At 35.2% G+C, this 27831-nt stretch overlaps 1 protein-coding gene across 1 annotated transcript in view; it reads left to right on the forward strand.

Annotated features, from left to right (window-relative positions):
* The window catches only part of UGGT2 (UDP-glucose glycoprotein glucosyltransferase 2), a 172103-nt gene that overhangs the window by 22911 nt on the left and 121361 nt on the right, over positions 1-27831 (forward strand). Inside the window, exons 6-10 of the mRNA XM_061170577.1 lie at positions 4929-5025; positions 7628-7700; positions 9858-9958; positions 16216-16315; positions 18697-18757. Of these exons, the coding sequence (XP_061026560.1) occupies positions 4929-5025; positions 7628-7700; positions 9858-9958; positions 16216-16315; positions 18697-18757 (432 nt within the window). The remainder of the gene's footprint in view (positions 1-4928; positions 5026-7627; positions 7701-9857; positions 9959-16215; positions 16316-18696; positions 18758-27831) is intronic.

A 27831-nucleotide genomic window follows, 5' to 3' on the forward strand; every position in this document is an offset into this window, starting at 1 on the left:
TCCATATCTTTTGCCTGTTTTTATATTGGATTCTTTGGGGCTTTCCTCCCCCATTTACAGATTTTTAAAAACATATTCTGAATACTGGTCTTCTACACTCTGCAAACATCTTCCGTGTATTTCTGGTCTCCTAGTAATAAAAAAAAATATGTCATATTTCATTTAGTGCAAGTATTAATTGCAGTTGTACTCAAATTTATCCAACTTTTCTTTAATGGTTTCCTTCATGATGCCATAAAGACATTTTCTTATATTTTCTTGTGAGAATTAAAGTGCTGTTCTTTGTGTTTTGGTCTTTAATTCATCTGGATATATTTGAATTTGCTGTGAGGTAGAGACATAATTTTAGTTCCATATGGAAATTCATTGGTCTCCACATAATTCATTGGACAGTTAACTCTTTATACTAATCCATCATATGCCAAGTTTTCATACAGGCATATATGTTTTTAGACTCTATTCTGTTCTAATATATCTATTCTATACAAATGTAACATTATTTTAATTGTAGTAGCTTTAAAATTTAAAGCAATATTGAAAAAGAGGAACAAAGCTGGAGGCATCACACGTCCTGATTTCAAACTATATTACAAAGCTGTAGTGATTAAGACAGTATGGTATTGGCATAAAACAGATACATAGAGCAATGGAACAGAACAGAGAGCCGAGAAATAAACCTATGCATATATGATCAACTAATATTTAACAAGGGAGCCAAGAATACTCAGTGGGGAACAGATAGTCTCTTCAATAAACGGTGTTAGGAAAACTGACAGCCACATGAAAAAAATGAAACTGGACCCCTATCATATACCACTCAAAAAAATTAAGTCAAAATGGATTAATAACTTAATCATAAAATCTGAAGCCATAAAACTAGAAGAAAACATAAGGAAAAAGCTTCTTGACATTGGTCATGGCAGTGAGTTTTTGGTGTGACCCTAAAAGCAAAGGCAATAGAAGCAAAAATAAACAAGTGGGACTACATCCAACTAAAAAAGCCTCTGCATAACTAAGGAAACCATCAACAAAATGAAAAGGCAACTTACCGAATTGGAGGAAATATTTGCAAATCATATATATGATAAGGGGTTAATATCCAAAATACATGAGGAACTCATACAACTGAAGAGCAAATGAAAAGAAACAGTTCAATTAAAAAATGGCAAAGGACCTGAATAAACATTTTTCTAAAGAAGGCATGCAAATAACCACCAGGTATATGAAAAGGTGCTCAGCCTCGCTAATTGTCAGGGAAATGCAAATCAAAACCACAGTGAGATACCACCTCACACCTGTTAGAATAGCTATATGTCAAAAAGACAAGAGTTAACAAGCATTGGTAAGGATGTGGAGAAAAAGAAACCCTAGTGCATTGTTGGTGGGAATGTAAAATGGTACAGCTGCTATGGAAAACAGTATAGAGGTTCCTCAAAAAGTTAAAAATAGAACTAGAATATGCTACAGCAATTCTACTTCTGGGTATATATCTCGAGCAAATGGAATCGCTATCTTGAAAAGCTATCTGCGCCCCCATACTCGTTGCAGCATTACTTATATAGGAGCAACCTATGTGTCCAGTGATGGATGAATAGATAAATGTGGTGTGTGTGTGTGTATATACACACACGCACAATGAAATATTATTTGGCCTTAAAAAAGAAGGAAATCCTGCCATTTGTAACAACATGGAGGACTTTGAGGGCATTATGCTAAGTCAGACAGAAAAAGACAAATATCATATCTCATATATGGAATGTGAAAAAAACCAAATGCATAGAAACAGAGAACTGATCGGTGGTTGCTGAAATTGAGGGGTGGGGAGGGTTGATGGGTGAAGGTGGTCAAAAGGTACAAATTTCCAGATATAAGATAAACAAGTTCTGGGGATGTAACGTACAGCATGATGACTATACTTAACAGTACTCTATTGAATATTTGAAAGTTGCTAAGAGAGTGGATCTTAAAGTTCTCATTACAAGAAAAAGAAAACTGTAGCTATGCGAGGTATGGACATTAACTAAATTTACTGTGGTAATCATTTCATAATACAATTGACCCTTGAACGACTTGGAAGTTAAGAGCTCCAACACTCTGCACATTCACAGATCTTTGTATAGCTTATAGCTCGCCCTCCGTATATACGCCATTCCTCTGTATCCATGGTTCAGCATCTGCAGATTCAACCAGCCATGGATTATGCAATAGTGTAGTATTTACTGTTGAAAAAAATCCATGTATAAGTGGACCAGTGCAGTTTACGCAGTTCAAACCCATGCTGTTCAAGGGTTTGATTTGAATTGATATCAAATCATTATGTTGCACACCTTAAACTAATACAATGGTATATGTCAATTATCAGAAAAGGAATGGGAGATCAAAGTATGTGTTTATCTTTTTTAAAAAAGTCCCCCAAGTGATTTTAATATGCACCCCGCACCTGGGTGGTATGGTCATCTATTGGGAATCAATGTCCCAAGCTATTATTTGGAGAATGTGACCATTAAATATACTTCTGTGAAAGCATATTCACCAGCTATCTGGATACTTGGTAGCATCAAATTATGGCCGTCTATTTAATTAATGACATATTGTACATCCAAAATAGTTATACTGTAAATCTAGTCAGCATGTAATCCTAATAAAAATAGACTTATTTGTGCTACTTTTTTAAAAAATTAATTAATTAATTATTATTTTTTTTAGTTGTGTTGGGTTTTCATTGCTGTTGCGCGGGCTTCTCATTGCGGTGGCTTCTCTAGTTGCGGAGCGTGGCCTCTAGGCGCGCAGGCTTCAGTAGTTGTGGCACGCGGGCTCAGTAGTTGTGGCTCGCGGGCTCTAGAGTGCAGGCTCAGTAGTTGTGGTGCACGGGCTTTGTTGCTCCGCAGTATGTGGGATCTTCCCAGACCAGGGCTCGAACCCGTGTCCCCTGCATTGGCAGGCGGATTCTTAACCACTGCGCCACCAGGGAAGTCCCTGTGCTACCGTCTGAACAGATGCTTTTTTGTGGGAAAAGAAGAAATAGGATAATGAAGAAAGATTCTTTTCACCAGTTGATTTAGCCTATGAGCATTTTTGGTTTGCAAATCCAAAATTATTAAACTACAATTCAAATTTTATATCAGTACATTTCAAAAGGAGAAAGTAAATATGAAATTAATAAACATTTATCTTTATTACTGAGGAGCTGGTAACATTCCAGAACTGATAATGGAAATTGCTTATGTGAAATTGCATTTCTTTTATGAACTATAACAAGATATGTGGACTTAGAGGTTCAGTTTGCCTAGCCACCAACTGATTGTCTTTTGAGTGGATAGTCAAAATATATTTTTAAATTGAGCTGGATGAAATTGAAAACTCTTTATAAGATTTTCAACTTTGGCAGATTACTATAATTATAAACAACCCAGTTTCCTCATGCTATCTTGCATTATAGCATGTGCCTGAGAAATTAGCAAATTAAATTTTAGTGTGGGCAGCAATGTTAAACACTTGTCTGCATATCTGAAACTAATTCTTACGTCATCTTATTTAGAAATAGAACAGTCCAGGAATAGTCACTGTGGTCGTATACTTATTTTGAAGGCTGAGGGAGAAGTTTAGGGAGGAAAGAAGAAACTAAAAACCGTAGTACACTGTTAAGGTTTTCTTTCTGTTTGTCCTCTGCCTCTTCCTCTGTCATGTTTATAATTGCAAAACTGCCCTCATGCAAATGTTAGTTAAGCAGAGACACATAACATCTTCACAGGAGTTTGCTGAGTGCTAGGTTAAATGCGTTTTCTAACCCATGAAAGGATATGCCAAATGGTAATGATCGTAGCACAACTGATAAGAATTTCAGTCTAGAAGCTAGAAAGAACCTTAGACATCTTCTAAAATATTACATATATTCATCCAGGTTGCTTACTTTTTTTTTTTTTTAACATCTTTATTGGAGTATAACTGCTTTACAATGGTGTGTTAGTTTCTGCTTTATAACAAAGTGAATCAGTTATACATATATATATGTTCCCATATCTCTTCCCTCTTGTATCTCCCTCCCTCCCACCCTCCCTCCCTCCCTCCCTATCCCACCCCTCTAGGTGGTCACAAAGCACAGAGCTGACCTCCCTGTGCTATGCGGTTGCTTCCCACTGGCTATCTATTTTACGTTTGGTAGTGTATATATATATATACTTACTTTTTTGAAAAAATGTGATGACTTCTCTTCCTTCACAGAGTAGTCTCTAGAAGTACGTTTTATATTTGCACTTTTGGAAAGGTGAAAGAAAAGGTACCAAATGCTGATCATAAATACTTCAGACAACTCAGTTTTAGGCAAATTGTTACCTCTCACTGCAAGAATAGGTATTAATTTGTGGCATTTGGTATATTTTAATCATTGAGAAACATGAAGAAAGACTTAAATAGGTTGTTCAAGGCACTGAGCTTTTTTGTTTCCTTTGCCTCTACTTTCTAGTATTTGCTTTTGGGGACACTCTGGATGTCCTACATCCAGACGACTAGCAAATGAATAACATTTACTGGTTTAGCAAATCTTGTGTAGTTCCCCCAAAAGAGTACAGTTTTGTTGAAACTCGATTGTATGTGATCCTCTGTTAATTAATTCATGGGAAAGATGGCAAAGTTACCATGGTATAACAGAAAAAGATCAGATATTTTTTCATTGTAAAAAAGTAATTAAAACATCAGAGTCGTGACAAGGATTTTAGAAAGTAAAGAAGTGGTCATCAACCAAATTCTAGTTCCTTGATAGACTGTCTAGAGAGAGTATAAGTATCCCCCAAATAACACTATTTCACAGTGATTACTTCAATATTAGTAATTTACCCTAATGTCCTAATACACATTCTGAATTCAAAAGCAGATGTTTAACTAAATATTTTCTCTCTCTCTTTTTTTTTTAAATAAATGTGTTTGAACAGAAACCAGCCTCACAGAAAATGTACTTATCTGGCTATGGTGTGGAGCTAGCGATTAAGAGTACAGAATACAAAGCATTGGATGATACCCAAGTCAAAAGTAAGTTTATTCTCTGTATTCGAGTAGAATGAAAATTTGGAGGCTTACACACTTCAGTTGAAAAAAGAAAATGACTGTAATCCTACACACGTTAATTTGAGGCTGGAGACAGGGTAGACATGTTCCTCCTTAGTTGGAATTTAACTTTAAACTAAAAGAAATACATTTCATATTATTGTGCTCTCAAAAACTTCAAAAAGTGGAAGTAGCATATTTGCTTTTACTCAATGGCTTCCCAACCATTTTCCACAACATATAAAAATTGATAATATATGTAGGGTACGTAGAAGCAATAGATGAGGCTGCTTATGGCTAGAGGTGACTGACCCAGGAGCTCAGACTGGCCCATGATGTGCCCAGTCACCCCCTGGGAGCAAGGGTTGAGGGGGGATCTAAGGGGATCAGTATCTCAGTAAACCTAAAACTCATTGGTAGCACTGCCTTACAAGTCTTGGTCTGAAGTATTTATATATAATGAAGTTAGGATGATGGTCTTGTGTTTTTATTTTTGTTTTGAAGTGGGATGGAGAGGGCTGTGAATTGATTGGTTAGATGACGTAGATTGATTAGATTTGTGATCTACCAGTCCAGTGTCTTGTGTTCTGTGTACTGAATGCATGCTCTAGATGAAGGATTCTGGAGACCTAAAAACACTAAAGAACTTTTCAGATTCTTATGGAAATCTTTTGTTACCTGGCTCGTTGGAAATGTATTTGTACCTGATTCTTGGTTAAGAGTTTCTAATTCATTCTTTTATATGGTCTCAGATGTTGCTTCTGCTACAATTGTGTTTTTCTATTCAAGATCTGGTCCTGGCAGCCCTACCCTGATCACAGCTTAGCTCTAGCCCTCCTATTGAATGTGCTACAAATCAACATCTGTATTATTGTGATTGAAAATCCTGCTGGTTAAAGAGTTACTGAAAAAGTATAGTAGAAATAATAATGCCCAGATTTTATATATTTCCATATAGCTTGTATATAGCTCTACAATGCTTTATAATTTAGTATCTTGTTTAACAGTCATGATAGTAACATAAGGCATTTTCTAGCCATCCTTGGGCTTGTAGAATTTTTTTTAAAAGTCATGTGATCACATGTATTTCTATATTACAAATTGCCAATTAAATTTTGTCATACATTCAGAATATATTTTCTCTCCATTCTAGTTGCCACTTCTTTAGTTCACTTCTCTTTTTCCCTCTGTATATGGGTATCAGGCTTCTAACTGACCTTCTCTTCAGTACCCCTAAGTCCCCTCATCCCCCAAATAGAATAATCCATCTGTCCTCCACAGTGCTTTCTGACTGCACTTCTTATGATGAAAATCTGACTTTATGATTCCACCAGTTAAAATCCCGGCCTGGTTCCCTGTAACCTCCTCATAAATTCAAGTACTATACGGCATAACAGAGGAAGCTTTTCACGTTCTGGCCTCTTTCTGCCTAATCACCGTCCCTCAGCCCTCTCATTTGTGCACTGTGGTCCTGTAACACTAAACTACTCTACAGGATAATTCTCTGTTCCCCGGATGCCTCCGTGTGTGGCTCCATGCCCAGCCTTCGTGACCTCTGTAGAGCAAGCACTCTCGTCCCTTAGCATATGCTGTTCCTTCTGCCTGAAACCTTCCTCCTTTCTCCCACCTCTTTTATTCATCTAAGGCCTATTCATCTTTTAAGAATCATGTATATCAGTCAGTACGTCTGAGATGGCTGCCCATCTTCCTGCTCTGTCAGAGGAAGGTTTTCCCTTTTCTGTATTCCACATAGTTTGTGCTTTCTTTTGGAAAAGTTTTAAACAGTCTGTTAAAATTGTCTATTTGTCTCCTTTTCCACCAGCTGAGGTTTGTGTCTTTTGCGTCTCTCTTCCTGGTGTCTGTCTGGCAGGCATCGGGCGTCATAGAAGGCAGTCGATAAATATTTGCCTGATGAATGAATGAAAGGGAAGGAAAGGAAGACTGGATCAAAGCACCCAGTGTTTTTAGTTGCGGTCCTAGAGGTCCCGACTCTCAGACGAGTAAGAAGGGAGAAGTGTACTTGACGAGCTCTGAAGGAGCGTAGCCCATACCGCTTACAGTCACAGATTCTTAGAATCCCAGAGTGCCCTCACACATACCACTTACCACACTGTATGCTTTAATTAATGGTAAGTAAAGGAGAGGGGGAGAGAAATGAACATAAAATATATCCTTATTCTTTGAGGCCATGAGTTTTGGTGTCTTTCTAAAGATTTCTTGATTATGTCTAAAGGTGTCAGAGATAATGTGAGAACTCCTGTATCTGTTAGGGTTTGGATTTCTTGCTGGCTTAAGAGCTAAGCCCAGGGTTTGTTGCAGACTCCTTGGTTTATCATTCTGGTATAAAATAGAACTTGACTACGAAATGATCTATAGAGCACTTATGATGGTTTTTAAATATTTAATAATCAAGCTTGTTTAAAAAGAGGGAGCACACTCATGTCTCATTAAGCTGATCCATGAAAGAAAAACAAGGTAAAACAAATGGAATTTGATTTTATTTTGAGTTCTTCTAATTTTTTATTACATATTCCTTTTCCAGTCTGAAATATTTTCATTTTATTTTGTCTTTGTTTCCAAAATATAGCTGCGACTAATACTACTGTAGAAGATATTACTGAAACAAATGAAGTTCAGGGATTTCTCTTTGGGAAATTAAAGTAAGTCTGAATTGAAATGAAACTATTACTATACTCTTAAGTTTGTTTTTAAAGGAATTGATTCAATATGCTGGGTTGGCATATGTTTCACATTTTTAAAATATACATACTATTGTTTTTATTACAAAAGTAACACATGGTTAATGTAGAAAAGCACAAAATTGAAAAATAATCGCTAATTCCACAGGATAATGAGTATGGTTAGAGATACTGGAATTGAAAGTGATCAGAGTTATCTCTGGCTAAAAACTAAAACAAAAATTTATGGAATCTTTTACAGATCTAATGGGTTACAAAAATCATAGTTAATATATTGGATTTTTAGCATGAAAAAAATTTAAAATTTCATGTCTCAAAAGAAGAGAAAATATTTATTTCCCTAAATTTCTGTGCCATATATTGCCATATTAAATACCTTTTAACTTCTGGTCTTAATTTCATATACACATATAAGTAACCTTTCAAAAAATTGAAGTTCTGCACCCTTTTTTTTTTTCCTGCATCACTGATTGAAGACAAGGAATAGGATGGTGAGTGCTCTCTGAATGTTAATGGATGGGGATTGTTGTCGTTTTATGTGTGGTTTCTCTTATTTACAAGAAGGGAAAGTTTATGATTCTATTATAAAGACAACATTAATTGAAAATAAAGAACCATTTTTATTATTATCTTTAGTTCTTATTTAGTATTACAGATATTTATAAAGGACACTTAGGTCCGTTCTCCTGGTGAGTAGATAACTGTACAGAGCGAGGGGAACGTTTTTGGACACTATGCTCCTTCATACAGATGACTGAGTTATATTTCTACAGTTTACTGGACAAGTTGTATACTAGTGGCCTTAAAAAGTTAATGCATCTTGTAAAATGGATTTATTTTAAGTAAGATTTTTATTTAGTAGATAACATTTTTATTCCATTTCCAGCTGTGTCTAGCATCTTAGAATCCATCGTTCTGTTTTTTTTTAAACGTAACTATTTATGGGAATAAATTGCATGTCTTCCAGAAAGCCTTTGGAACCTTGGGATATTAGTTTTTTTAGAGAGGAAATACTCAAAGTTAGTTTTTACACAATTAATTGATTTAGGCAAAAACCTTCTGCTTTGAGGTATTGTTTGAATAATGTGTTTTTGCCTGAATTAAATAATTTTAGCCGTGAAAATTATCGTTAAGCTTATGATTAAACATGAAAAACAATATAACAGCTCTTATAAACTTAGTATTACTCTGTAACTTAAAATATTGAGAAAAGAGTGGTTAATTTAATTCATAGTGAACTTATTTTCAAAGAAGTTCTATTTCTCACTGTGAGAGCAGACTTGATTCATTTTCAAAATGTGGTCCCACATTGTAATAAAATTGCAAGATATGAAATTGTAGTATATTTATTATTGTTAACTATAAGATTAATCTATTTCTGTATATTTATTTTTCATCTCACGTTTTAAAATATTTATTTCTCTTTACTGTTAAAAATATGTATTTGTTTATAAATTGTGCTGATAGCTACATAAAGTTTTTTTAAAACAATTCTGTCTAATAATATGAAATGGTAGTGTGTTTTGATTTCATGAGAGATGGAAGAAAAAAGATTATAGTTTTTATTATATGTATAGTAAAATATCATGCTACATTATTATTTGGCACTCTCTAAAAAATACCTAGATATGTTTAATTAGGCAGAATTATCTTATTTAAGTTTTTTATAAGTTTCAAAGATGGAACTTTTCAGAAATAGAGTAAACTCTAAAATTGTATAGGAAGCATTAATGTCTTTCCTTATAAAATAGTTTTCATTTTTAATTATAAAAGCAAGACTTGTAATTTATAAAATGTTAAATAAAAAGTGTATAACATAAAAACTAATAATTCTGCCTTCACACTTGGATCCCTTACAGGTAATGTTAACAAATGAGAGTACATCCTTCCAGATTTTGTTTTCTTTTGTTTTGTTTTATACATTGAAAAAAGTAGACATGCATATCTCCCTCATTTTTTTTAAGTTCTGTGGATATAGCTGCATCACTGTTTATTATTATCTTGATGAACAGTTAGTGTCTAAATATTTGGAAAAGTTAATTTCAAAAATATACTGCTTGTATAGTAGTAATTTGTAGTAGGTGATGATAATTAACATTACTTACTATTCTAATACAGAGAAAGATATTCAGATCTTAGAGATAATCTGACAACATTCCAAAAATACCTGATTGAGAGTAATAAAGAAATGATGCCTTTGAAAGTCTGGGAACTACAAGGTATAGTATTTCAGTCCACATTAACATAGCATATTGGTAACTTATCTCTGTTTTGTTAAATAGGCTTTTATATAACATGATATAAATTATTTCATAGGCAATAATAATTACTAATGTGATTAATATACATTAATGTGTATAATGTGACTAATATATATTACTTTTGTGGAAATACAAATTTAATTAAAAGGTTATTCATCAAGCAAACCATATTTTTATGTTTATAAGATTTAAAATTATATAAAGTACAGTTATTTGATATCATCTAATCATTTTTAAAGTGTACATGAGTTAAAGATTCATCTCAGGTATTAAATCACATTTCAGAGAATCTATAGCATTGATTAGAAATCCTGATTAGTAAGTCAGGAGAAATCAGAACTAAATCTTCGTTTTCTTCTCTTTAAAATTTTGATCTTAACAGACCATCCCATGTTTCATTGCGAACTTAGAATAGCTCCTGTACTGACATCCTATAAGCAGATATTTTGAGACTGAACCAAATTTTGAGAATGAACCAAAATTCCTTTTCAGTTTGTAATTTTCTTTTTTATTATTTGTAATGTTTAGTGGGTCATGGGAATATGTCACTTTTCTGTGGAATCTATAACTTTTATCACATCTTTCATCAACTTTTTTTTAATATAACAACTTACTGAAATATACTTGATATACAGTTCACCCATTTAAAGAGTACAATTCAGTGGGGTTTAGTATATTTTTAGAGCTTTTTAACTGTTAGCACAGTCAATTTCAGAGACCCATAATTTAGAAAATTGTAAGTGATAGGGTGCTTCTGAAGGCTGGTAAACAGAGAACATGCAAAGTTAGCTTACTTGTAATTAACCTCACTGATGTCTGTGGAAGGTATATTTGAATGGACTAGAAACAGGAAATCTAGTTAAGACATCATTGAATTAGTGTAGCGAGAGATAGAACTATGACTGTGGTAAAAGGCATCGAGAGGAAGGCCAGATTTAGCAAATATTTAGGAGATGAAAAGAGTCAAAGATGAGTTTAAAATTTCCAGCTTGGAGCCTGAGTAGAGAGAATATAAAACATGTAAGTGGGTTTGGGGGTTGAATACGGGGCCCAGAAATAATGAGACTGGAGTTAAAAAAGATAGACTTATAGTGATGGTGACATATCCAGATGACCAGGTCCAGTGGTGGGGTGAATATAAAGTCCTTATACTAAAAGGAGAGGATTTAAAAGTTGAAAATATTAGCTTGGGCGGTGCTAACTGAAAGTGTAGGGTGTCCAAATCAGTGCCCAAGGGAGTGACCGCGTGCTCGTCCGCGTGGGGAAAGTAGACACCGTGGAATGATGAGAGCTAGAAGAGCACATTACAGAAGCCAAGGAAGTAGATTCAGGAGAGGGTAAGTGATCAGGACCTTTTCCTTTTTTGATTGATTTAACAAGTGTTTATTGAATTTCTACTAGGAGTCAGTCATGTCCCTACAACCATGGTTTTATAATTTTTGGCTGAGATCTGGAGTAGGAAGTATATTTTACATCAAGACCCATACACAAGTGTATAATGTGTGAATACACAGATATGCTTAAAACTGAAAAAAAAGCTTCAGCATAGATATGTTTACCACATTTTATTAATTCTATAAGACTTTTAAAAAAAAATAAATTTATTTATTTATTTTTGGCTGCATTGGGTCTTGCACACGAGCTTTCTCTAGTTGCGGTGAGCGGGGGCTACTCTTCGCTGCGGTGCGCGGGCTTCTCATTGCGGTGGCTTCTCTTGTTGCAGAGTGCGGGCTGTAGGGCGCACGGGCTTAGCTGCTCTGCGACACGTGGGATCTTCCCGGACCAGGGCTCAAACCCTTGTCTCCTGAATTGGCAGGTGGATTCTTAACCACTGCGCCACCAGGGAAGCCCAAGACTTTCTTTTATTCTACCCTATTGCATTTGAGAAAAAAAAACTTCACATTATCCACTAATGTGATTTCACTACTAACTAATGGGTTCCAACTGACACTTTGAAAAAGTGCTGTATTCTGAAGATAAAATAAGAGTTAAAGCAGACACCACGTTTATTCAAAGGATCTTGGACAAACAAACAATTTTAAAAACCAATGTAAAAATTAGCATTGTAATTGCTGCAAAGTAAAGGGACGTAAGATGAAGAAGGGCATATGCCAGGAAGATCTGACTGGTGGGATGGGGGCAGGGAAGAGGTAACAGAAAGGGGAGGGTTCCTCAAGAAGTGGTGATTGAATTGAGATCTGAGGAAGGGCTAGAATAAATTTGAGGGTGGGTTATTTAGGGAGAATATCAAAGACCCTTTCAAGGGGTTGCAAATGGAGTGTGAGGGAGAGGAGATATCAGAAACAACTGCTGGATTCATGGTTTACCCAGCTGGATGGACAGTGGTGGATTTTCTGGAAAGAGAAGACTAAAGAGGACCAGATTTGGGCAAAGATGGGTGGGAATATCACAAATTTGTTATTGAACGTGCTGCTTTTGAAGTATCCAAGTGGTAAAACCAGGAAGACAGTTAAATATGGGAATCTGGATTTCAGAGGCAAAGTGAAGGACTTAAATAATTTATGAGTCATCTAGGTATGGAATAGTTTAGGAAAAAGCAAAAGATGTTAATAGACTATGCTAATATTATATTCATTTACTTGTTATTTACAGTTTCTCTGATTTCATGAGTGAATTTTCAGGGGCTTTTGAACAGCATATGTGAAGGAAAATTCCATTCATGTTGTAAAAAGTTTTAAAAGACTAGTTGTGCTATCAGACCTGAGTAAAATATAGTTGTCCATGGTCGTGATGATGATGGTGATTGGCGGTGATAAAAATATTAGCTAATACTATTTGTCTGGTACAGTATTAGGCTCTTTATGTGCATCATCCTAATTAATTTTTTTAAAAAACTCAGGGGGTATTGATAGATATCCTGCTTTTCCAGATGAGGAAACTGAGAAACATACACACAAAATAATTAGTCCGAGGTCACCAGTCTCATAAAGCACAAATCAGCGATACCTAAAATCAGCAGGTCTCTCTCATTTTAGAGCCTAAATTCTTTCTTTACCTCTATGTTGTACTGTTTTTAAGTATAACATCATGCAGCCAAATGCTCTCAGGCAAGGTCTTTCATCATATACTATCCTCAAAAGAAATACTCTTTTGAAATGCAAATCAAAACTACATTGAGGTACCACCTCACACTGGTCAGAATGGCCATCATTAAAAAGTTTAAAAGTAGCAAATGCTGGAGAGGGTGTGGAGAAAAGGGGAACCCTGCTACACTGTTGGTGGGAATGTAAGTTGGTGCCGACACTATGGAAAACAGTATGGAGGTTCCAGAAACCTAAAAATAGAATTGCCATATGATCCAGCAATCCCACTCCTGGGCATATACCCGGACAAGACTATAATTCGAAAACATACATGCACCCCTGTGTTCATAGCAGCACTATTCACAATAGCCAAAACATGGAAACAACCTAAATGTCCATTGACAGATGAATGGATAAAGAAGATGTGGTACAGATATACAATGGAATACTACTCAGCCATAAAAAACAATGAAATAATGCCATTTGCAGCAACATGGATGCAACTGGAGATTATCATACTAAGTAAGTCAGAAAGAGGAAGACAAATACCAAATGATATCACTTGTATGTGGAATCTAAATTATTGCACAAATGAACTTATCTACAAAATAGAAGCAGACTCACAGACAGAGATCAGACTTGTGGTTGCCAAGGGTGGGGGAAGAGAGATGGAATGGGAGTTTGGGGTTGGTAGATGCAAACTATTACATTTAGAATGGATAAGCAACAAGGTCCTACTGTATAGCACAGGGAACTATATTCATTATACTGTGATAAACTGTAATGGAAAAGAATACCAAAAAAAGGATGTACCTATGTGGATATCTTTGCTGTACAGCAGAGATGGGCACAACATTGTAAATCAACTCTACTTCAATTTAAAAAGATACATGCACAAAACAAAACAAAACAAGAAATACTGTTTTATAAGTTGTTATATCAATCATATAAGTAATGACTTCGTTTTCTCGTCTAAAAAAGCATAAATATATACACACCAGTTAAAAATTATGTTGCTTAAAATCGCCTTTAATAGCAATAGAATAAGAAGACACATAAAGGACCTTATTTGTAAGTTTACTGTTCATTCGCCCATTCATTTATCAATATTGAGCACCTACTTATGTATCAGGTACTATTTTTGAGGTTAGAACATTTAAGTTCTACTCTTTTAGTACATTTCAATTATATAATACAATGTTATCAACTGTAGTCACCATGTTATACATTAAATCCTCAGATTTTATTCAGTCTTAGAGCTGAAAGTTTGTACCCTTTTACTAGCCTTTCCCTGTCTCTCCCACCCTCAGCCTCTGGCAACTACTGTTCTACTCTCTGTTTCTATGAGTTTGACTTTTTTTAGATTCCACGTATAAGTGATGCTGTCCAGTGTTGTTTTTTTTTTTTCTTGTCTGGCTTATTTTACTTAGTCTAATGCCCGCATAGTCCATCCACGTTGTTGCAAATGGCAGGATTTCCTTCTTTTTCAAGGCTGAATAATATTCCATTGTGTTTATATACACCACAGTTTCTTTATCCATTCATTTGTCCATGGAGATTTAGGTGGTTTACATACCTTGGCTATTGTGACTAACGCTTCAATGAACGTGAGAGTGCAGGTATCTCTCAAGATATTGATTTCATTTCCTTTGGATATATACCCAGGAGTGGGATTGCCGGATCATATGGTAGTTCTATTTAATTTCTTGAGGAATCTCCGTAATGTTTTCAATAGTGGCTGTAGCCGTTTACATGAATTGCTTGTATATTTTGGATAGTAACCCCTTATCAGATATAATGATTTGCAAATATTTTCCCCCATTACATAGGTTGCCTTTTCATTTTGCTGATGATTTCCTTGCTGTGCAGAAACTTCTTAGTATGATATAGTCCCACTTGTTTATTTTTCCTTTTGTTGTCTTTGTTTTTGATGTCAAATCCACAAAATCGCTGCCAACACCAGTGCTAAGGAACTTACCCCCCTGTGTTTTCTTCTAGGAGTTTTATGGTTTCAGGTCATAAGTTCAAGTCTTTAATGTATTTTGAGTTGATTTTTGTGTCTAGTGTAAAATAAGGGTCCAGTTTTTCCAGCACCACTTATTGAATAGAAAGTTTTACTTTTTCTTGTCAGGAAGTGATCCTATGGCAGAAGGATCCTGGTAAGATAAGGACTGAAAAGAGTCCATTGTGTTTGCAATTAGGAGATTTTAGTGAGCACTGATAGCTCCACTAGTGGTGGGGAGTGGAAACATTCTTAGGTGGGTTAAGGAAATTCTATTTAGAGTTATTCAGCTAGTAAGTGATATAGAGCTGGAGTTTGAACCTTGGTCTACTAGACTTTACCAGTCCATGGGAGGCTGCCCTGGGAACATCTTTTCTAGGCTTTGACTCCAACTGGATTCGCCACTGTACACTGAAAAGGTAGAAACAAATCTAGTCTCGCTATGATAAACTGGTCATTTTACTAGTATTTGACAAGCTAGGATTCCAATTCTGGTGAGATGTTAAAGAGAAACAAAATGCTTCACTATTAGGTAATGAAAGAATTCAGTTTTAAAATCATTTCTGACTCTTGACAAAGTAATGAGACGCAGATGACTGCTTCTATCATACTTGAGACTGATTACGGTAAGCCACACGCACTTTTCTTTCCAGAGAACTATCATTTCAGGTAAAATCATACCAAGTTTAGGATTTTATTTTTATTGTTGTATAAAGGTAAAAAAATGTTGAAAAAGAAAGTGAATGTTTCATATTTACTGAGTTAATGAACACATTAAGTCTTAAAGTTCTTTTCAGAATTGACTCTTCAAAGCTCTTTTTTCCTTCCTCAAAGCTTTTTGTTGCCAGTTTCACTTAACCTAAGAAAAGATAGCTTTGCATCAGCATTTCTTTTCATATCTCTTTTTGAAGTTACACTGTAATTTGTGGAAAACAAAAAATAGGTATTAAATGACAATTACTCATTCATAAAAGTGTAAAACTTACCTTATTGGATGTAAGTGATAGCTTTCCATTTCATTTAAAACTTTTGAATAATGCTAAATATAAGTGTTTGTTAATGTGTCTATATATGAATATATGGCAAGAAGCGTTATTTAAATTACATGGAAATGTCTATTAAGGTCCAACATTATGTTAGATTCCTTAATGATATTTTTTTCCTTCCAGATCTTAGTTTTCAAGCAGCTTCTCAAATAATGTCCACTCCAGTTTATGATGCCATAAAATTAATGAAGGACATTTCACAGAACTTCCCCATAAAAGCCAGGTATATTAAAGTTTATTGATTTGATTATAGTCAGAACTCTTTCCATTAAATAAATTTTATGAAAATAGCTGATTTCATTTAACATAATGATATCAGTTAATTCTGTTATATATAGTGTTTATGAGATCAGGGTCTCTTTTCATTATGTATATTGGGTTTTTTTTTAACTAGAGCAAAATATTGGCTTGTGCATGCATATGTATACATACTACAAAATAGAACTCTTGAATTAGAGGCAAATGGAAAGGAAAAAATAATGTATTTAAAAAATTATTTAAACGTTAACAATGAGAGATGGTAATCCAAGAAAAAACTGATTTAAGCAGTATATAATAAGGGGATATTTTTTTCTTTACCCTACAGAGGATGATGAAAAGTATTACTCTAAATAGACCTATGCCCAATGTATGGCCAAATCATGTTCTTGCCCTTTCAGATTCCAAACAATTAGTAATGTCTTAATTGTATAGAATATTTTGTGGAATACTTTTTTGCCAATAGGATATCTAATTGAACTGCTTTCAGAAATATTAATATTACATTAAACGCATCTTCCAGTTCAATAGATAATACATTTCCATATCTAGAAGTAACCAGTAGATACAATTCTGGTTACCATGTTTTATAAGGATTTACAAAATAACAAGACTTTGATGCATTTGTAGGAATAATAGTATAAAATTATAAGCAACCAGTAAAATATAAGCTAAGTTAGCTTATATTGAAGATATACAACATGTGACAGGTACAGCAATAGTGTTTCACTGAGAGGAATTGGAGAGCATCCTTGTGCCCTCAACATCCCTTCTTAAGCAGTGGATAATCACTACGCTTCTATTTGTTTCAGACACTTTGGTACATTTATCCACAGCACAAATTACTGAATCCTGAATCTAGACAGTCAATACCTTTGTAAGATAAATAAGTAGTACATGTTTGGCCACAGGATACCAAGAACCTTTTCATGATACCCTGAAAATAGAGAGGTTTGTCACTTTATTTACAGATTAAAAATGAATATATTGACATGACTCTCAGTTTTAGTTCAAGCAAAATCAAGAATTTGAGAAGTCAGTATATGTATATTAAAACATGAAATATGTATGTGTGTATAAACATAGATGTTTAGCCACACTGCTGTTAACTAACAGTAGCTTTTGAAATTACTCGATCAAATAAAGTGAAATAATTTTAGTTTTAGGAAGATAGTTGATTAGCTGTTTTGACGGTAAGTCATTATAACTATTCAGGGGTTTTGTGGCTAAACTCTGCTCTTAATTTGTGGTTGGTCATTAAAAAAAAATTTGCCAACTATGCTAACACTGCTTAATGGCTGAATTGTAGGCTTAAGCATATCTCTACAGTTACTCTGATAAGTCATTACTCCATGAACTTGTGGATGCTTCCTGAATCTTGGGATGAAGCGAGTTGAATTGGTTTCCTCCAGACTCCATCAATGGTGCAACCATAATTGATGCCCAAGGCTAAAAATCTTGCCTCCATATATGTTCAGACTTAATAAATGGTTTTTATTTTTCATCAAAAAAAAATAGTCACTCTGTAGACAGCCAGTAAATGTTCATTGAAATGAAATACTTGATAAATGAATGAAAAATTTGCATTATCAGATTTTCAGTTGCAATTAATCTCAAATGCTGGCAGATTTTAGGAGGTAATACACACTTATTGTGGGTTGTTTTAAGATACACCCTTCTGCTTGAGTTTTACTTAATGTCAAACTTAGCATTAACAATCTTTTAATTTTTAAATCATTTTCTTCTATGCATAAAATTGACAGATAAATAGCTAATTAAGCATTCTTAGTAGTTACTAGGTCAAATAAATATAATTTATAGACTTATTTAAAAGACATTTTGCTCTGTTTTTAAATTATAAGGGAGTTATAAGCTCCCTTATAGAGTGAATATATGAAGTCAACATTATCAGTATTTTAGAACTTACATACTGTGGTAAAGATCTCAGGTTAACCAAAATTCTTTATATACACATATTCCAAAAATTGCCTATTTGCAGCGATACATATAATGACATTGGTAATTTCATATAGAATTTCTCCCTGTGGGCAAAACAACACAAAATAGCATTTTCAATCAAGTATTCTTGAAAAATGCGACAGCATGTAATGTGTACAGTTTGTGCGCATGAACTTTTGACAGTCTCTATTCCACCTGAATCAAATACCCTTGTCAAATGAAAGCCATAGTACTACCTGTTAAATAGGCTATGTGGAAATGTACACTTCTCAGTCATGATGCCTTTAGAGTTTTTAGTTTCTCGTACAAAGTATTATATTGCATTGAATCATAGATTAGTCCAAACATTTAAGGAAGAATGAATTGTATCTGTATTTATGTTCCCAGATCTCTGACCAGAATTGCTGTAAATCAACGTATGAGGGAGGAAATACAGGAAAATCAAAAGGTTTGTTTGAATTCCTTTTTTAAAAAATTTACTACACTAATAACACTATATTTTAGACTTTGGATCTTCAATTTTCATACAAAAAAGAAAATGTTAACTTGTACTTTTTGATTATTAAAACAGTTCAGGTTTTTCCATTTTTATATTGTCTACTTCATATAGCATGCAGTTTGTGATCCTAGCCAATCTTTCCTGACATAGATCCTACTTACTTTCTCATTAACCTTATATACTCCAAATTTTCTGCCCATGCTGTATGGTTTTCTTCACAAAATAGAGAATAAAGGCTATGAGGTAATTCTTCTGTTTCTCATTAGTTTTGCTTAAAAGCTTGTGAGGACCAAGCCAAGTTTAGACCACTGGAACATTACTAGAATCCTATAACATATAGTACACAGTTGATCACTAGTTTGATAAGATTCTGCTAAATGGTCTCCTAAATTACCTTAAGACCCCAAATGATTCTAACTGTTAATACTTAGGAAGTGCTTGAGAACACTTCCTGGCTTCATTTAATAGGACTGGTTTGGTTTTAAGTAATATTAATCCCAGGCACACAGGGCCTTAAACAGTAGGAGTTCATTTTTCTCGCATAAAAAGAAGTCCCTTCCCTGGTGGCGCAGTGGTTAAGAATCCACCTGCCAGAAGGAATAAAGATACAGACATAGAGAGTGAACTTGAGGACATGGGGAGGGGGAAGGGTAAGCTGGGACGAAGTGAGAGAGTGGCATGGACATATATACACTACCAAATGTAAAATAGCTAGCTAGTGGGAAGCAACCACATAGCACAGGGAGATCAGCTCGGTGCTTTGTGTCTACCTAGAGGGGTGGGATAGGGCGGGTGGGAGGAAGGTGCAAGAGGGAGGAGAAATGGGGATAAATGTATATGTATAGCTGATTCACTTTGTTATACAGCAGAAACTAACACACCATTGTAAAGCAATTATACTCCAATAAAGATGTTTAAAAAAAAAAAAATCCGCCTGCCAGTGCAGGGGACATGGGTTCAAGCCCTGGTCCAGGAAGATCCCACATGCCGTGGAGCAACTAAGCCCATGCACCCCAACTACTGAAGCCCGCACACCCTAGATCCCATGCGCCGCAACTTCTGAGCCTTCATGCTGCAACTACTGAAGCCCACACACCTAGAGCCCATGCTCCACAACAAGAGAAGCCACCACAGTGAGAAGCCGGCTCACCACAGTTAGAGAAAGCCCGTGCACAGCAACAAAGACCCAACGCAGCCAAAAATAAATAAAATTTTAAATATTAAAAAAAACAGAAGTCTCAAAGTAGGTTGCCACAGACATGGTTTTTTCTCTTATGGTTGCAGAATGGCTGCCACAGCTCCAGACTACTTGTCTGGATTCAAAGCAGAACGAGGCAGGAAGATCAAACCACATTCATCCTGACTGAAGCCTTTCTGGAACACTTCAGCCATCTTTGACTTCTGTCTCATTGGCCAAAATTTTGTAATGTGGATATTCCTAGCCACAAGGAGACTAGAAAAGTTAGTGTTTACTTTTCTAGTGATTGAGGGGAGCAGAGGAGAAATGGCTTAGAGATAGTGCCAGGTTAGCCCATCAACAGTGCCTGTTACACTGAGACAGAGTAAGCTCTCAGTAAATATCAGCTGTTTTGATGATGCCAAACAACTACAATGATGATAATGAAGTAGATGCACAGTTCATGGGAGACTGAGTGATAGAAGCTGCAACACATCATCCCTACCTGGGATGTTCTTTGCCTCATTGACCACCTAACAAATTCTTGCTTATCCTTCAAAACTGAGCACTACTCCTTTCTGTCATTTTCCTAATTGCTCTTACCATTCTTCAAGCAGAATGCATTTTTTTCTTATAAGAATTTTTGTATTTGTTTGAATAATGCCACTTGCAGTAAGAAAGGAAGAGAGATTGGGAAAGAAAAAGGAGGGAAAAGAAAGGAATGCCAAAGTATCAGTGGCATCACATAATCCAGTTTATTTTTTGCTCAGTTAATAGTCCAAAGGGGGTGTTCCTGGTCATCAAAGCTTTGCTCTATGTGATGATTTTGATTCCAGAGGCTGAAGAATTTCATGAGGTTAAAGAGGAGATATTGTGGGAATAAAAGAGATAATTGGAAGGACCAAATGGGATAGTTCCAAAGGTAAACCACTGTGATGACATAATCACAGGATGACAGTCAAAGCTAGCTGCTAAAGTAGAGTGGGAATGAAAGTTAGTGGAAATGAGTAAATCAGGAAACTCTGAACCTAGGAGTTTGAATGAGCACAGTACCTGGCACAGAGCATTCCTTCAGAAATATTTGTTGAATTGAAAACTTTTGAATATTTAAATGTTACCTATAATACATTCTATATTTAGCAATGTGTAGTTTTTAAGGTGTTCTGTATATTGTAGCAGTTGTTAATATCCTAATGTATAAACTGAGATCCAGTGATTTCTTCTGGGTCACAGAGTTGGTACAAGATGGAACCAGAATTTGTGCCCTGGTTTACAGCTCATTTCAGAACAATTTAATAAGAATTGTGAGTTTTTCTATTGCCAGTCACCTTGCTAGGTGATTGGAAAGATATTTGATGAAATTAAGAAATTTGATCTAGTCTTCTAAAAAAAATTCTTCAGTGACTCCTATTTCTAGGAGAACAGCATACAAAGGGCTAGACAGATGTATTTAAATAAAACCAGGTGGGAAGGGGGAGTCTGGTGTAGCCTGTCAGCTCCCCAAGAAAAACCCACCAGGGAAACTTGTTACTCAGGCAAAGCTGAGTTTAATAAACTTGCTGCAATGAGGGAGAGCAACACCTTGATAGACTCTTGTTAGTGTCTCAAAAGGAGGACATTAGGGTAGAGTGATTAGAAGATTGGAGAGGGTATCTGTTCAGGTGGTTTAAGTTGGGTCTTTCAAGGTGGGGAATTGTTTGGGATTGGGTAGACTTTGTAACACAATAGTTTACATTGTGTTGGTGAACGTTAAAGTGATGGATTTGGTGAGCAACAACAAGGGAATGTGAAACTGGAACTGGAAGGACTTTGCAAAGGTGTAGAAAGTAAAGATAGAACCATGTCTGAAATAAAAACGAAAGTTATAACGTGGCACAAAGGAGAACTGACCTTATAGAAAACACAGCAGAAGACATAGTAGATAGAAATAATAAATGCAGAGATAGTAAAAAACAAAGAAATAGAAAGGACTCAGGAGAAGATGATAAAGTAAAGCCAGGTAAAGGAAATCCAATATACCTAGACTAGAGTCCATGAAATAGAAAAATAAAACAGATGGACAGAACGAATGCTTAAAACTACAATCAGAAAATTTTCTGAAATAAAAGAAGTTCCAAATCCACAAATAAAAAGGGTGCACTGTGTAACTTGGGAAAATTGACCAAGAGTGGTCAAATATAAGCTGTTGAACTTTATAGGGAACAAAGGAAATTAATTACTTATGCATTTAATAAAAAAGATGATAAGGAAAGAAAATCACATTGGCATCAGACTTCTCAAAAACAAATTCGACACCAAGAAACAGTGAAGCTCCATCTACAAGACATTCAAGGAAAGAAAAACTGTCCTTCAAGAAGATATGTATATACAGGCTACAAAAATGTTGAACATGCAAAAATTCAGGGACTATTGCTCCCAGGAACACTTTCTGAGGAATTTCTCTGACCAAGAACTGATTGAAGATTCTTGGGCAGAACAACTGCCTGTTGGGCATTGAATATGTTTATGTGTAGAACTAAAAGTAAAAAGTGAGGGACAGGGTGATAGTATAGTATGGAAACAGTACCTACTCTGACAAAGATAAAATATTGCAACTAATAAATATGGCGGGGGGTAGAAAATAGAATAAACTTGCTGATTGCCTTAACTGTAATACTCAGGAATCAAAGATATAATTAAAGCTGAAAAGTCAAGCAGTGGAAGCCTGAACTTATTTAAAAGTATATAGTTCACCAGTAATGAATATAAAACTATTGAATAAAATTGGGCTGTGCAAGAGGAAAGGCAGCAGAAAGAGGTTAAAGGCTAATTTTATTATTTTTTGTAACAGAAATCATTAGTTGTTGGTTAAAGAAAGAGATGACTGAGGGTATTAAATGAACATACATGTTTAATAGTAACTAGAGGAACAAAAGTCTAAATCTTCCAAACTGTGAAAAGAACTGAATGCACAAGAAAAGAAAGAGACATTTAAAAAATACATCTAGAAAGAGTAAATACAGCATGAAAGAATGACATTTGAGGCTAACCAGGTCTGTGATATCAATAAATGTAAATAAGCTTAACTAACATACTAGCAAAAATGTTCCGTTTGTTTCATTAGGTGTGTACAATGTATGTAAAATAAAAACTCTTAAAGTGATTTAGAAATGTCAAAAATTAAAGGACGTGCCAAGGTATACCAAGCAAATACTGTGTTTTAAGGGTAGTGACCTTAAAATGCCATGAAGCCAAATTCAGTTCTAAAAATATTAATGAGCAAAAAATGGCCCTTTATAATACTAAGGGCTATAATTCACAAGGCTACAATAGCAGTTTAAAACATTTTTACATCAAAACACTGCAGCAACATTCATGAAACAGACTGCAGGAGATGGAAGGAGAAATATAATCTACTTCTCTAAGACTAGTGAAATGGTAAGTAAAGATATAGAAGACCAAATGACATTATGATTGTATAGATAATAGGTCTTCTGGCTATATAACAAATTTTGTATCCTGATAATAGAAAAAATATGCCTTTCTTCAAGTTTTTATGAAGTAGTAATGGCAAAAAATCCAGAAAGTGGGTAAAATAGAAAAAAAAATTCTCAATATCAATGCAAACTAGAAATCAATAACAAAATCAGAAAAAAAGGGTTTATTCACTTGGAAGTTAAAAACTCTATTTACTCTTAGGTAGAAGGGAAAATAAAATACACATCAAGGGACTCCCTTGGTGGTGCAGTGGTAAAAAATCCACCTGCCAATGCAGGGGACCAGGTTCGATCCCTGGTCGGGGAACTAAGATCCCACATGCAGCGGGGCAACTAAGCCCGTGTGCCACAGCCATTGAGCTCATGCACCTCAACGAGAGACCCCGCGTTCCACAACTACAGGGCCCACGCGCTCTGAAGCCCGTGTGCCACAACTAGAGAGAAAAAACCCACACGCCGCAACTAGAGAGAAACCCAAGCAGACCTCACACCATAACGAAAAAGATCCCGCATGCCTCAACAAAGATCCCATGTGCCACAACTAAGACCCAACGCAGCCAAAAAAAAAAATAAATAAATAAGGAAGATAAATAAATAAAATAAACATTTTAAAAAATAAATACACATCAAAATTGCAACAGTTCTTGATAACAACATTTGACAACATAAGATATTAGAATCTTTGGGACCCAAATAAAACAAAGTTCAGAGAAAAGCCTTGAAGTCTTACATCAATAAAATGAAAAAAAAGTAAATGAATTAAATATCAGACTTAAAATGTTAAGAACAGTAAAGAAAAGCAAAAGCAGAAGAAATTAATACAGGTAAAAATTAATGAGTTAAAAGGTAAAAATAGTAAAACTAATGAAATGATAATATATCATAATTGAATGGAGCTTGAGGGATGCAAGAATGGTCAATAGATTAGGAAATCTATTCATATACTATCGTTAGATCTAAGTGGTAAAATTGTATGATTATCTTTGTAAATGCCGAAAAAGCATTTTATAAAATTCAAGACCTATTCTTGAATATAAAAAAACGCTTTATAAGGAAATTGATTATACTTCCTTAACATGATTAAAAGTGTGCACGTGCATATGTATTTGTGTTTATCTCAGCTTAAAAGTCAGCATCTTACTAATGGAAAATTACTAGAGGTATATTTACCAAAATCAGGAACAAGACAATGAAGCACATTATCATCACTGTAATTATTATTGTATTACTTATTAGCCCACATCATTAGTCAAGAGAAGTATATTGGAAGTATAAAAATTGGGGAAAGGTGAGGAATATATAAGAGAATCAACTAAAAACAAAAATTAGATGTAGAAAGGTGTGTTGGTCTGCTTGGGCTGCCATTACAAAGTACCACAGACTGGGTGGCTTACACCACAAAAATTTATTTTCTTTCAGTTCTGGAGGCTGGAAGTCCCAGAGCAGAGTTTCAGCAAATTCTGTATTTGATATGGACTCTTCCTGGCTTGTCAACTGCTGCCTTTTTGCTGTGTCTTCACATGGCCTTTCCTCTGTGTGCACACAGTGTGCCACCCTTATGATCTCATTTAACCTTAATTACCTCCTTAAGCCCCATCTCCAAATACAGTCTCATGGGGGTTTAGGGCTTCAACATATGGATTTGGGGTGGGGCAACACAATTCAGTCCCTAGTAAAAGATAATAGAATGCACAATTAAAATATATAAATCAGTAGGCTCCTAATGAAACTTAAAAGCTTTTTGCACAGCAAAGGAAACCATAAACAAGAGGAAAAGACAACCCTCAGAATGGGAGAAAATATTTGCAAATGAAGCAACTGACAAAGGATTAATCTCCAAAATTTACAAGCAGCTCATGCAGCTCAATATCAAAAAAACAAACAACCCAATCCAAAAATGGGCAGAAGACCTAAATCGACATTTCTCCAAAGAAGATATACAGATTGCCAACAAACACATGAAAGGATGCTCAACATCATTAATAATTAGAGAAATGCAAATCAAAACTACAGTGAGATATCATCTCACACCAGTCAGAATGGCCATCATCAAAAAATCTACAAACAATAAATGCTGGAGTCGGTGTGGAGAAAAGGGAACCCTCTTGCACTGTTGGTGGGAATGTCAATCGATACAGCCACTATGGAGAACAGTATGGAGGTTCCTTAAAAAACTAAAAATAGAACTACCATACGACCCAGCAATCCCACTACTGGGCATATACCCTGAGAAAACCATAATTCAAAAAGAGTCATGTACCCCAATGTTCATTGCAGCTCTATTTACAATAGCTAGGACATGGAAGCAACCTAAGTGTCCATCAAGAGATGAATGGATAAAGAAGATGTGGCACATATATACAATGGAATATTACTCAGCCATAAAAAGAAACAAAATTGAGTTATTTGTAGTGAGGTGGATGGAGTTAGAGTCTGTCATACAGAGTGAAGTTAAGTCAGAAAGAGAAAAATACCGTATGCTAACATATATATGGAATCTAAAACAAACAAAAATGGTTCTGATGAACCTAGGGACAGGATAGGAATAAAGATGCAGACCTGCTAGAGGATGGACTTGAGGACACAGGGAGGGGGAACGGTAAGCTGGGACAAAGTGAGAGAGTGGCATGGACATATATATACTACCAAATGTAGAACCGATAGATAGTGGGAAGCAGCCGCATAGCACAGGGAAATCAGCTTGGTGTTTTGTGACCACCTAGAGGGGTGGGTTAGGGAGGGTGGGAGGGAGGGAGACGTAAGAGGGGAGAGATATGGGGATAAATGTATATGTATAGTTGATTCACTTTGTTATAAAGCAGAAACTAACACACCATTGTAAAGCAATTATATTCCAATAAAGATGTTAAAAAAAAAAAGACAGAAAGATAATTTTTGTAAAGAAAAGAACTCTTTGTACCATGAATAAAAGCTAATCAGTTCTATGCATCCAAAAAAAAGAAAAAAAGAATAGTACCTATTTCACTGGATTATTAGGAGGATTAAATGAGAATATAAAGTGACTTAGCACAATGTCTGCCTCAGTAACTGTGGCCCTCTGCTAAGTGTTCACATATTTATATGTACATATACATAAACCCACATTTTTATATATACACACACACACATAGAGAAAAATACATCATACATAAATATCTATATTTACATATGTAAGACAGTTGGAGTATGTCAGAAAGAGGGAGAGAATATCATAATCTACTAGACTGATATTAGTGACTTTAACTTTAAATGAAAATAATTCTCAATATTTTAAACTATGTCTATCATTTTGTTAAATTATTACCTTACTTGGAGTTATCATCAATTTATGGTAATAATAAAGTTTTACACTTACATTTTGAAAGACTGTTATATAAACAAAATAGTATTAAGTTCTTTTATAATGTTATTTCTGTAGTTCCAATTTTCACAGCAGTGAAGTTGCCAGACTTTTCTATAATTCTAACAATCTAGAATGTACTATGTAGTATCAGAGGAATGGCATAAAGTTTAACATGCAAAAATGAAAAAAATCTCCAAAATAGACTTTTGGACAAGATGGTGAAATGTGAACTAGTGATATGCCCTCAAACTTTTATACCTGGTACTCATTTCTCCATTAAAGAACCTTGGTAAAAAAAAAAAAAAAAAATCAATAGGCTCCATATGTTGCAAGCAACTAGTTAAAAGTTATAATGTAAGAAAAGACTCCATTTACAATAGCAACACAAAAAGTATATAGGAATAGACTTAACAAGTAGGTAAAGCCTATATAAAGAAAAATTTGACAATCTACTTCAGGGCATGTTGAAGGACGTATCTTGTATTGGAAGATTACAATGAAGTCAGTTCTAAGTTAATTTGTAAATATAATCAGAACCTGGAGTGTTTTTTTTTTCCCTCTGAAACTTGACAAGATGAGTCTAAAAATTCATGTGGAAAAAGTAGACAAGGAATAATAGCCAGGATTACTCTGAAAAATTAAAGGAGCAGTAGGGACCTCTGTCCTGTGTGCGCAGCAGCACAGACTGTACCTCCTGTATCTATGCTGGCCACCAGGTGCTCCAGCCTGCTCAGGGATGCTGGGGCCACCCACTGCTGTCACCTTGGCCACTTCTCATCTGCTCGGAATTAGCAGTGAAACAGTTTTGAAACAAGCCTTGATTACTGAGCAAGGAACCTTGAATTTATTCAGTCAGTCAGTCTTGACACTGTATATGGCCATCTTGTTTACTGCCTCTTTCGGAACACACTGAGAGAAAGACAAGGGAATAATGGCTTTCACGTCACTAATCCCAGGCAAAGGTGTCTGGGCTGGTAGTCCATGTTACCCACTAACGCGTGGAGTGTGTGGGAGGTAACTAAACTGG

The sequence above is a fragment of the Eubalaena glacialis genome, chromosome 16 (assembly GCF_028564815.1).
Source record: "Eubalaena glacialis isolate mEubGla1 chromosome 16, mEubGla1.1.hap2.+ XY, whole genome shotgun sequence".
NCBI classification, from domain to species: domain Eukaryota; kingdom Metazoa; phylum Chordata; class Mammalia; order Artiodactyla; family Balaenidae; genus Eubalaena; species Eubalaena glacialis.